Source organism: Pelodiscus sinensis, chromosome 1 (assembly GCF_049634645.1).
Source record: "Pelodiscus sinensis isolate JC-2024 chromosome 1, ASM4963464v1, whole genome shotgun sequence".
Classification (NCBI taxonomy): domain Eukaryota; kingdom Metazoa; phylum Chordata; order Testudines; family Trionychidae; genus Pelodiscus; species Pelodiscus sinensis.
The window spans coordinates 333,927,478-333,939,668 of NC_134711.1; the positions used below are offsets into that span (position 1 = coordinate 333,927,478).

At 49.7% G+C, this 12,191-nt stretch overlaps 1 protein-coding gene across 1 annotated transcript; it reads left to right on the forward strand.

The window, feature by feature from the left end:
* Window positions 1-9,734: 9,734 nt before the first annotated feature.
* LOC112544294 (olfactory receptor 52E8-like) lies at window positions 9,735-10,682 on the forward strand. Its single transcript, XM_025180231.2, has one exon. The coding sequence runs from the start codon at window positions 9,735-9,737 to the stop codon at window positions 10,680-10,682; it is 948 nt and encodes a 315-aa protein (XP_025036016.1).
* Window positions 10,683-12,191: the final 1,509 nt, after the last annotated feature.

The window sequence follows — 12,191 nt, forward strand, 5'->3', positions numbered from 1 at the left end:
GCGGTGTGTCCACGGGGACATCCACTCTTACCCCACAACACGGGCGGTGATTGACGATGGTCAGGTGAAAGGCACTTGTGAGGTGGCAATCACGCCCAAACTAGCCTACCCCGCATTACTAGGAAGAGACTGGCTGAGGTTAGCCCGCTTACTGAGTGACTGGGGGCCGACGCCGGGGAACCCGAAGGGGAAAGTACACGATGGGCAGGTTCTAGTGGCCCACGGAGAGGAGGTGGCAGGACCATTGACCGGGACCGGACCCCAGCTAGACGCGCAGGCGACAACACCCCACCTGGGATTAGATGAAGGGGACTTCGTGTCTCTACAGCGGGAAGACCCGACCCTCCGGAACGCGTGGGCACAGATAGGGGCGGCAGAGGGAAGGGGAGGGCAAAAGACCCCAGGGCCCCACTTTGAGGTACACCAGGACCGCCTGTTCCGCGTCACCCCCGAGGAAGCAGGAGGGGAGGAAAGGCGGCAGCTGATCGTACCCTGGCCATACAGGTGGAAAGTAATGGAGTTAGCCCACGACCACGCCTGGGCGGGCCACTTGGGAATTGAAAAATCGCAGCAATGAATCCTCAAGTGATTTTATTGGCCGGGGGTCTACCAAGACGTTAAAGACTTCTGTGCCTCTTGCCCCCAGTGCCAGCAAACTTCCACGTCCAAAGTGCCTCCTTCCCCCCTCATTCCCCTCCCCATCGTGGGGACCCCATTCGAGCGCATCGTGTTGGATTTGGTAGGGCCGCTAGAGAAGTCGAGCCGGGGCATGCATATATTTTAGTCATCATTGATTACGCAACCAGGTACCCCGAAGCGGTCCCCCTGAGGAAGGCTACAGCCACCGCGATAGCAGAGGAACTGGTAAGGGTATTCTCCCGAGTGGGGTTGCCAAAGGAGTTGTTGACTGACCAGGGGACTAACCTAATGTCCAAAGTAATGACGGAACTATGTAGACTCCTCCAGGTGCGGAAGCTCCGAACATCCGTTTACCATCCTCAGACGGACGGGGTCGTGGAACATTTCAACCGGACACTAAAAGGGATGTTACGTAAGTTCGTCACAGACGATCCCCGGGACTGGGATAAGCTGTTGCCCGCTTTAATGTTCGCGGTCCGAGAGGTACCCCAAGCGTCACTCGGGTTTTCCCCCTTTGAGCTACTGTACAGGCGACGCCCGCGGGGGATCCTCGACCTGGTAAGAGAGGGGTGGGAAGAACAAGTAACCCCGGCCCTTGGGGTAGCGCAGTATATAGAGAAATTACGAAGGAGCCTCCGGGGTCTGGCCGAAGGGGCACGCGAAAATCTCCTAAAAGCCCAGGAGGGGCAGCGGGCCCATTACAACCGTAGAGCCCAGGCCCGGACATTCGCACCAGGGGACCCTGTGTTACTATTACTCCCAAAGGGGGAGTCCAAATTACTGGCCCGGTGGCAGGGACCTTTCAAAATAGTGCGGCAGGTAGGTCCCGCCGACTACGAAGTCTTGATCAATAGCAACCGGAAGGAAACGCAGGTGTATCATGTAAATCTGCTGAAAAAGTGGAACCCCCGGGAAGCCCTCCTGATCGACCCTCGGCCCACCGACATCGAATTCGGGCCCTGGGGAGAACCCGAGATAGCCAGCGATCAGGCCAGGATTGAGGAGACGCTTTCGGAGACCCAGCGGGAACAGGTGAAACACACGCTGCAACAATTCCAGGGGGTATTGACCAGCCAGCCGGGACGAGCCCAGGGGATATGCCACGACATCATAACCGAGCCAGGTAAGGTGGTGCGTGACCACCTGCGACCGTTACCGCGCAAGCTATGGGGTGTGGTGAAGGAGGAGCTCCAAGCGATGTTGAAGTGGGGGGTGATCCGGGAGTCGCGAAGCGAATGGCGAAGCCCAATAGTGTTGGTACCGAAGGCAGACGGATCCACCCGATTCTGCATTGACTTTTGCAAGGTAAACGCGATCTCCAGGTTCGACGCGTACCCCATGCCCCGCATAGATGAGTTGCTAGACCGATTGGGGAGGGCCCACTACCTTTCAACCATAGACCTTACGAAGGGATACTGGCAGATCCCCCTGTCCCCCGGGGCCCAAGCCAAGACGGCTTTCACCACTCCATTCGGGCTGTATCAGTTTGTGAATATGCCCTTCAGCTTACATGGGGCCACGGCCACCTTTCAAAGGCTGATGGACCATATCCTGAGGGACCACCAAGAGTATGCTGTGGCTTACATAAATGACATTATTATCTTTAGCGGATCCTGGGAGCAGCACTTGGGCCACATAACAGCCGTACTGGGGGCACTCCAACAAGCGAACTTGACAGCTAACCCAAAAAAGTGCCACTTCGGGAAAACAGAAGTATCCTATCTGGGATATACGGTGGGACGAGGGCAGCTTAAGCCCCTGCTGGGTAAAGTCCAAGCAGTACAGGAATACCCTGTCCTGACCACGAAAAAGCAAGTACGCCAATTCTTAGGGCTGGCCGGCTACTATCGGCGGTTCGTGGACAATTTTGCTTCAATAGCCGCCCCCCTGACCGATCTGACAGGCAAGGGGCAACCACAACGTGTAAGGTGGATGGAGCACTGTGACGCGGCCTTTAAAAAACTGAAATACGCACTAACTCACGCCCCGGTACTAATCCAGCCTGACTTTAACAAACCGTTTATTCTGCAAACAGACGCATCCGACCTCGGGGTGGGAGCAGTGCTAGCCCAAGAGGAGGAAGGGGAGGAACACCCGATATTATACTTGAGCCGTAAGCTGTTCCCCCAAGAAAGGGGATACGCAACAATAGAAAAAGAGGCCCTAGCCCTTAAATGGGCCGTTGACTCGTTACGCTATTTCCTTCTAGGCGGCAAATTCACCTTGGTAACGGACCATGCGCCCCTGCAATGGATCCGAAGTATGAAGGATACGAACCCTCGGATATTAAGATGGTATCTAAGTCTGCAACCATACCAATTTACAGTAAAACACCGATCTGGCACCGCTAATGCGAATGCAGACTGTTTTTTGCGGGTACCGGAAAGGGCGAAGGAGGGGGCAGCAGGACTAGGAAAGGATTTAAGGGGGGAGGTGTGTGACGAGGCAGCCGGTCCCATCCCGCTGCCCCACACTGTCAGGAGCGGCGGGGGAGCCGCGGGGGAGCCCGAGATCGCTCCGCCCGCTGCGGATACGGCCGTGGCGGTGGGGCCGCAGCCCAGACCAGCGCACTCAGATTACATCACCTGTGACGTAACCCCGGGACTCCCGGGGAGCCGGGTGACGCAGCCGGGGGCGGAGTCTAGGGGGGATGCGGAATGGCGGCCCTTTCAAAAGGGCCAGGAGGAACAGGAGTCGGGGGGAGAACCGGAGAAGCCGAAAACCCCTGTGGAGGCTCGGAGGCGGCAGCATGCGGTGAGTCTCTCGCCGCGATGGGGAGGTTGACTGACCCGAACCGGGGAGAGAAGGCCCAGGGCAGGGCCGTGGACCCCGTGAATGGAGGGTTAAGGGGTCTCCACTCCCTCCATTGGCAAGGGAGACCTTCCCCCTGCCTTAGGGCCCTGGGCTGGGACTCGGAGAGAGGGAGGGCCCGAGTCCCCTCCCCGGTCCCCCCGTGCGACCCACCGTGCGACTGGCCCCGGCCGCCATACCAAAAGGCGGGTCAGTGGTCCCTCGGTACGAGGGGACTTTATTGCCCCCCCGAACGTGGGCGGGGTGCAAGAGACCAGTCCATTACAGGTGGTCATTAGGAATTAACACAAAATCTTAGCTCAGGCTACAAAGCAGCGTCCTCCACCTGTAAAGAACTGTGTCATGTGTAGACAGATGACTTGCTCGTGTGACAAACTCCATTTTATCGCTGTGCTTTTCCACAGAGAATGAAAAGATTCCCTCCACATGGCCTATGAAATACAACGGGCCCTGAAGGTTCCTCCGTATTGTCTTCAGTCTGGCTTCTCATCTTAAGGGGACCTTTGCTATGACATGAAGGGTGACTACAGGACTGACAACACATCCTAATGGAGGATGTGCTCCAGAGACTTGACTTAAGCCAGCCGTTTATTCCAAATTGCTACAAGCCTGCACTCAGAGCTTTGCCATGGGTGTAAGTATTTGAGGGTATGTCTACACTACCACCCTAGTTTCGAACTAGGGTGGTTAATGTAGGCATTCGAAGTTGCAAATGTAGCCCGGGATTTAAATATCCCAGGCTTCATTTGCATGTTGCCAGGCGCCGCCATTTTTAAATCCCCGTTAGTGCGGACTCCGTGCCCGCAGCTACATGCGGCACGGAGTAGGTAGTTCAAATTAGGCTCTCTAATTCGAATTACCGATACACCTCATTCCACGAGGAGTAACGGTAGTTTGAATTAGAAAGCCTAATTCGAACTACCTATTCCGTGCCGTGTGTAGCCGCAGGCACGGAGTCTGCACGTACGGGGATTTAAAAATGGCGGTGCCTGGCAAGATGCAAATGAAGCCTGGGATATTTAAATCCCGGGCTACATTTGCAACTTCGAATGCCTACATTAACCACCCTAGTTCGAACTAGGGTGGTAGTGTAGACATACCCTGATTCCTTTCACTATTTTAACTCTCATCATCTCTTTCTTTCTTTTTACAAATAAACCTTTCGATGTTAGATTCTATAGGACTGGCCCAGCATATTTTTTTTTCTGAGTAAGATCTTTGTTATCTTGGAAAGTGGCAGGTCTTTTGGGAGCAGAAGAACCTTTTCATTTGGTAGGGTTGTTTGTCACAACCTCTCCTCTGTATATAGAAGGGTGCTGGTGAGGACACGGGGGTACTGTCTGTTGCTTGTACAGTTTCTTGCTAGCCTGTGTGGTGAATGGAAGTGCTCTTTGGGACCGATTTGCTGCTTTACAGTGGAGGAGCCCCAGTCTCGGACTGTAAGTAGCCCTGTCTCTAAGCAATTCACTCTGAATAGACCTTCTGAGAAGTGTCCCACGGAACTTCTTTATTACAGTCAGCTTTATCCAAATTTGACTGTCTACAATCTACCCATCCACTCTGGCATTTACAGGGTATCAGGCCCTATGGAGAGCTCACATGAACTGTAGTTTGTATATTAATTAACTATACTTTTTTAATATGCACACATGCTCAGAGCAGCCAATCCCCCCATGACTCACAATAGAACGCACTAATTCTCATTTTCTCTGGGAAGGCCCCTAAATTACTGTTTACTCTGAAAGCTGCATAATTAGCCTATATGCCCAGAGGGGCTTTTCTCCAGCCTGTTTGCTACCAGATGCCTCTTCCCCACAAGACGCTGAGTGAGCCCCCCGGGATTGCACAGGGCTACGTTATAAATGTTGCGCGGCTGCCCGTGTTGAATGATACAGCAGACGCGGGGCTGAGAGTGTCACAGCACTCGGCCACCTGAGGTGATTCCCAGGGAAGACAAGTCCCTCTCAGCGCTCACAGGTACCAGCTCCGGCTGAGGAGCTCCCGTGCTCAAGGAACCCAGGGCGACGTGGGTGTGAGGGGGGACAGAGTCAGTCTGCGGAGCTTTCTATGCTGCACAGGCACTGCACATCCCAGGGCCCTTCTCACATGTGATGAGTTTGCTCCAGTGTCATGGGACAGAACCTCACTCTGTTCCCTTCATTCCTGCCCACCCTGGCTGATGGCCTCCAGTCTAGACGCGGATCTTTCGGAAAATAAAGTCTTTTCTGAAAGATCCTTTATCCCCCTTAAACATTCTTACCTCTACCTATTTATTGCATCGCAGGGAGGTGGGTGATCCATGCTGATGAGGGAACCTCTGCTGTCAGTGGAAGTAGGGTCTACACTGGGGAATGATGGAAGGGGTGTTTAGTGTGAACAAGCCCAAAAGCAGCTCTTCCAGGAAAGCCTCCAGTCTCGATCTGCAGATGGGAGGAGTTGGAGAATCCCGCTTTTCCCTTCCCAGTGTGTTCCGAAGACTCTTCACCTTCAGTGCTGACCATTTGGCCCTTATTTGCAACTGGAATGTTTTTGGTTTCATCTTTCAGCCATTGGCCCTGGCTCTGCCTTTCTCTGCTAGAGTTCAGAGACCATGAGTACCCACAGATTTTCCCCTTAAAAGTCTCAGTATGATGGTCTTTTCGATAAGAAAATGGATAAAGCTCTTTAAGACTCTCACAGCCAGGCCTTTTCTCCAGCCTCCATTCATTGGAGTTGTAATAGAGATGTAGCTGTGTTAGTCTGGTCTTGCTGAAACAAAAGACAGGACTATGCAGCACTTTCAAGACTATCAAGACGGTTTATTAGGGGATGAGCTTTCGTGGGCCAGACCCACTTCCTCAGATCAAATTGTGGAAGAAAATTGGCACAACCATATATACCAAAGGGATACAATAACAAACAGTAAAAAAATATAAAATTGACAAATCAGATTTTAGAACAGAGGGGGAGTAACGGGGGGAGGAGGGGAGGTTAGTGTCTATGAGATAATGATATTGGGGTAATAATTGGGGAAGCTATCTTTGTAATGGGTAAGATAATTAGCATCTTTGTTAAGGTCAATTCGTAAAGTGTCAAATTTAAGCATGAATGACAGTTCTGAGGCTTCCCTTTGTAATTTGGTGTTAGAGTCTCTTTGAAGCAGGATGCATGTAGTGAGGTCATTGAGATGATGCCCAGTCTGGTTGAAATGGCAAGAAACTGTTTTTACTTTGTGAAACTGTCTGATGTCTGTTTTGTGTGCATTGATTCTTTGGCAAAGTATCTGAGAAGTTTGTCCAATATACATAGCAGACGGACACTGTTGGCACATGATGGCATAAATTATATTTCTGGATGAACAGGAATATGTGTTCTTGATCTTATAACTAATATGGATCAGTCCAATGACAGTGTCAGCAGAGTAAATATTTGGACAAAGCTGGCAATGGGGTTTGCTGCAAGGGAAAGTTCCAGGGTTGATATTAATGTGGTATGTCCTGTGGTTGATGGTAAGAAGCATCCTGAGGTTAGGTTGTTGTCTATAGGGGACTATAGGTCTGTCTCCCAGAGCCTCTCGGAGTGTAGTATCCTCTTCCAGTATAGGTTGTAGTTTATTGATAATGTGTTGGACGGGTTTAAGTTGGGGGCTATAGGTGATGACAAGTGGTGTTCTATTGTTGGTTTTCTTGGGTCTGTCTTGAAGTAGATGGTTTGTAGGTATTCGTCTGGCTCTTTCAATTAATTTTTTTATTTCTCCGAGTGGGTAATTAAGGTTTATAAATGCTTGGTAGAGATCTTGAAGTGTCTGGTCTCTGTCAGTAGGATTAGAGCAGATGTGATTGTATCTAAGGGCTTGGCTATAGACGATGGATCGTATGGTGTGTTCTGGATGGGAGCTGGAGGCATGTAGGTAACTGTATGAGTCAGTGGGTTTTCTGTAGAGAGTGGTATCTAATTTACCATTGGTGATTTGTCCTGTGGTATTCAGGAAATGGATCTCTTGTGTAGAATGGTCCAGGCTGAGATTGATGGCAGGGTATAGGTTGTTAAAGTCTCTGTGGAATGCATCCAGTGTTTCTTGGCCATGGGTCCAGATCATAAAGATGTCATAGATGTAGCAGAAGTAGAGAAGGGGTAAAAGGGGATGGGATCTGAGGAAATGTTGTTCTAAATCAGCCATAAAGATGTTACTGTATTGTGGGGCCATGCAGGTGCCCATGGCTGTGATGCTGATCTGGAGGTATAAGTTGTCCCCAAATTGGAAATAATTGTGGGTGAGAACAAAGTTACATAGGTTTGCTGCCAGATTGGCAATGGTATTCTCTGGGATAGTGTTTCTAATTGCTTGTAATCCGTCTTCATGTGGGATGTTGGTGTAGAGAGCTTCTACATCTATGGTAGCAAGGATGGTGTTATCAGGGAGGTTATCGATGTTTTGTAGTTTTCTCAGGAAGTCAGTAGTGTCTCAGAGATAGCTGGGAGTGTTGGTTGCATAGGGTTTGAGAAGAAAATCTACATAGCTGGATAATCCAGTGGTGGCGTGCCGATACCTGAGATGATGGGACGTCCAGGGTGTCCAGGTTTATGGATTTAGGGAAGCAGATAGAACAATCCTGGTCGGGATTCACAAGGTGTTTCTGTGTGGATTTGGTCCCGAGTAGAGGTAGGGAGTTCTTTAAAGAAACAGTGTAGTTTCTTTCGGAATTCTGTAGTGGGAGCAGAGGAGAGAGGTCTGTAAAATGTGGTGTTGAAGAGTTCTCTAGTTGCCTCCTGGTCTTAGTCGGATTTATTCATAATGACCACAGCACCCCCTTTGTCAGCTGGTTTGACTATAACGTCCGGGTTGTTTTTGAGACTCTGGATAGCATAGTGTTCAGCAAGGCTGAGATTGTATGTCATTTGTTGTCGTTTGTGAATAATGTCAGTCTGTGCATTGTTGCGGAAGCATTGTATATAGAAATCCAGATTGTAATTCCGACCGTCAGGAGGAGTCCATATAGAATTATTTTTCTTTTGGTGTTGATAGGGGGGATCTGGTTGTTCAGACTGATGTTCATTGGTAGTTTGGAAATATTCTCATACGCGTAGGTGTCCAGACTACAGTGCTGTGCCACCAAATAGCTGATCGGCACAGCGCAACAGCCATTTTGATTTAAATGAAGCGGCGATTATTTAAATTGCCGCTTCATTTCCCTTTGCCTACAAAGATAATCTACATGGCTCTGTCGATGGAGCCATGTCGTGTAGACATGCCCTAAGGTGCTGCAGGACCATTTGTTGTTGTTTTTTTGTTTTTTGTTTTTTGTTTTTAGTTTTTTGTTAGTTACAGGTTAACATGGCTACCCCTCTGAGCGTATGTCTACACTAGCCCCCTAGTTCAATCTAGGGAGGCTAGATGAGGGTGACCGAAATTGCAAATGAAGTGCAGAATTTAAATATCCTGTGCTTCATTAGCATGTTCCCGGCCAGTCACCATTTTAGAAATTGACTAGCCCGAAGTAACTGCCCGCCTCTACACGCAGAAGTGAAACGGGATTACGAATTAAAGCCCTAAATCAAATTAGCTGTTATTCCTCCTGCAATGAGGTTTACCAGCTAAGTCGATTTAGGGCTTTCATTCGGAATCCCATTTCATTGCCGTGTGTAGATGCGGGCAGTTACTTCGGGCTAGTCAATTTCTAAAATGGCAACTGGCTGGTAACATGCTAATGAAGTGCAGGATTTTTAAATCCCCTGCTTCATTTGCAATTTCGGTCACCCTCATTAGCCTCCTTAGATCAAACTAGAGGGCTAGTGTAGACATACCTTGAGACTTTTCTTGAGACTTTAATAAGTTTCCTTTCTCCCTCTAGCAATTACCCTAATCCTTTTCTAGGATTCCATTACTTCTTACCAGACTTAATAACCTCCTTTTCTGGTATCCTTCGCACTACCCAGCATGAATTTTTTTCCCTTATGTTTTGAACGTCCCTTACAAATTTTCATAACTTCCCATTTGTATTACTTGCTAACTATTTACCGTATTGCTATTTTGTATTGCTTGCTAACCCATTTAGCTATACTTTGCTTCCTCCAGTCACCAGCTGCTGCCTTCACTTAGCTATTGATCTAAAAGTTTTTTTTCCAAAGTTCTCTACTTTCTTGACTGTGGAATCAGAGTCTTATATTAACATTTTCTCTCCATCCAGGCATTTGTATTGTGACCATCACTCTAGACTCCGGGCAAGTACAGGAGCACAGGGGAGCCTATGGTACATAGAAGTATTCTATTGTTACTCAGAGTTGGAAACGTGCTCCCATACTCCATGTCAGATTCCAACACAACCTTCTTCACCCACCCCTCCACCTTCATCCTGCTGGGCATCCCTGACCTGGAAGTGGTCCACATCTGGATCTCCATCCCCTTCTGCACCATGTTCATCATAGCCCTCTTGGGGAACTTCGTCATCCTGTTCATTGTGAAGACAGATCCAAGCCTCCATGAGCCCATGTACTATTTCCTCTGTATGCTGGCTGCCACTGACCTCATCCTGTGTACATCCACCCTACCCAAAATGCTGAGCATCTTCTGGTTCAATTCCAGGGAGATTGATTTTGATGCCTGCCTCACCCAGATGTTCTTCATTCACACCTTCTTTGCTATGGAGTCTGGGATCTTCATGGCCATGGCTTTTGATCGCTATGTGGCCATCTGCGATCCCCTGAGACATTCCACCACTTTGAGAAACCCCATCATTGTGAAGATGGGACTGGCCATACTGCTGCGTGGCAGCATACTCGCACTTCCCTGTCCCTTGCTGGCCAGGCAGTGGCCATATTGCAGAACCAACATCATCCCTCACACCTGCTGTGAGCACATCGCTGTGGTGAATCTGGCCTGTGCCGACATCCGCCTCAGTAGTTACTACGGCCTCTTTGTGGCAAACATGGTGATTTGTCTGGATGTGTTTTTTATCACTGTGTCCTATACTCGGATCCTCAGGGCCATCTTCAGCCTCCCCACCAAGGATGCCCGGCTCAAGACTTTTGGGACCTGTGGCTCCCACCTCTTTGCCATATTAGCTTTTTATATCCCAGGTCTATTCTCTGTCTTCACGTATCGGTTTGGCCATAATGTGGCCCTGAATTTCCATGTTCTCTTTGCCAATGTGTGCCTCCTGGTGCCCCCCATGTTAAACCCCATCATTTTTGGTGTGAGGACCAAACAGATCCGGGACAGGATCCTCCGACTTTTTACTAATAAAGGAACCTAAAGATTTCCCCTGATGCTCTGGCTCTCAGAATGAGTTCTGTACAGAGCTGACTTCTGACATGGTGCTGGGCCCTCTTCTCTGAATCACTGACTGCCAGTCAAGGAGAGATGAAACTCTTTCCTGATCAAACTGTGCTGTGTTAGTGGGACAAACTGTGGAATCGGTCAATGTACAACTCACTGAGTTGACACCTGTTTAATTGCTGGTAACGGGACCCTCAATGTCCTATTTCTGCTCTGCATCTCCCCCCACAAGGCCCAGACAGTGGTGCTTGCTTTTATCTTCCCTGACCCTGTCACTCACTGGATCATCTCTGTGTCCCTCCTCTGCCTAGATGGAAGGCTGCCCTTTCAGATTTTGATTTAGTGGGTTACTTAGCAATTAGCTGACAGGAGCACTGTATCTAACTCCCATATAAATGAAAGAAAAATAAATATTACACATCCCCAGCTTTGTTACTAATATAGTCTGACATCTTGAGGCAAGTCACTTTAAACACAGGTTTTTGTTTTAAAAATTAATATATATTCTTACTTAGTTGCTAACTCTGCAGAGGGAGAAACACACCCATCAGGACTTCTGAGTTTTATATCTGGGAGCATGGAATGGTCTAGTGCAGTGGTCCCCAACATGGTGTCCGCGGGTGCCATAGCACCCGCAGGGGCATTTGTGTGTGCCCGCCAAGTGCTCGGGGCTGGCCTGGCCCCAGGCACTTGGCGCACGGTGAGCACCGGCCCCAGGAGTACCGCGGTGCATGGGGGGAACGCTGGCCCCGGGCGCGCGGCGCTTGGGGGGGGCGCTGGCCCCGGGCGTATGGGGGAGCCTCGCCCCCTGGCGTGCGGCTATGGGGGGGGCCCCGCCCTCTGGCACCCAGCGGGCGAACAGCCACACCCCCTGGTGCCCGGCAACCTTAAATGGTTGGGGACCACTGGTCTAGTGCTTTACAGTGGAGAGCAAATATTTCTGGTATTTATATAAGAAGATCACTATAATCATACTGGGAAAGATCAATGGCCCTTCTAGCCCAGTAGCAGGTTTAAAACAACCAAAAGGAAGTACTTCTTCATGCAATGCATGGTCAACCTGTGGAATTCCTTGCCAGAGGATGTTGTGAAGGCCAGGACTTTAAGGGTATGTCTACACTACCCTCCTAATTCGAACTAGGAGAGTAATGTAGGCATACCGCACTTGCAAATGAAGCCCGGGATTTGAATTTCCCGTGCTTCATTTGCATAAGCCAGGCGCCGCCATTTTTAAATCCCGGCTCGTTCGAACCCCGTGCCGCGTGTAGCCGCGAGGCACGGGGTTCGAACGAGCTGGGATTTAAAAATGGTGGCGCCCGGCTTATTGAAATGAAGCCCGGGAAATTCAAATCCCGGGCTTCATTTGCAAGTGCGGTATGCCTACATTACCCTCCTAGTTCGAATTAGGAGGGTAGTGTAGACATACCCTAACATAGTTAGAAAAAGGAATAGGTAAATTGACTTTGTGGAGGTAGAGATGAGCTGG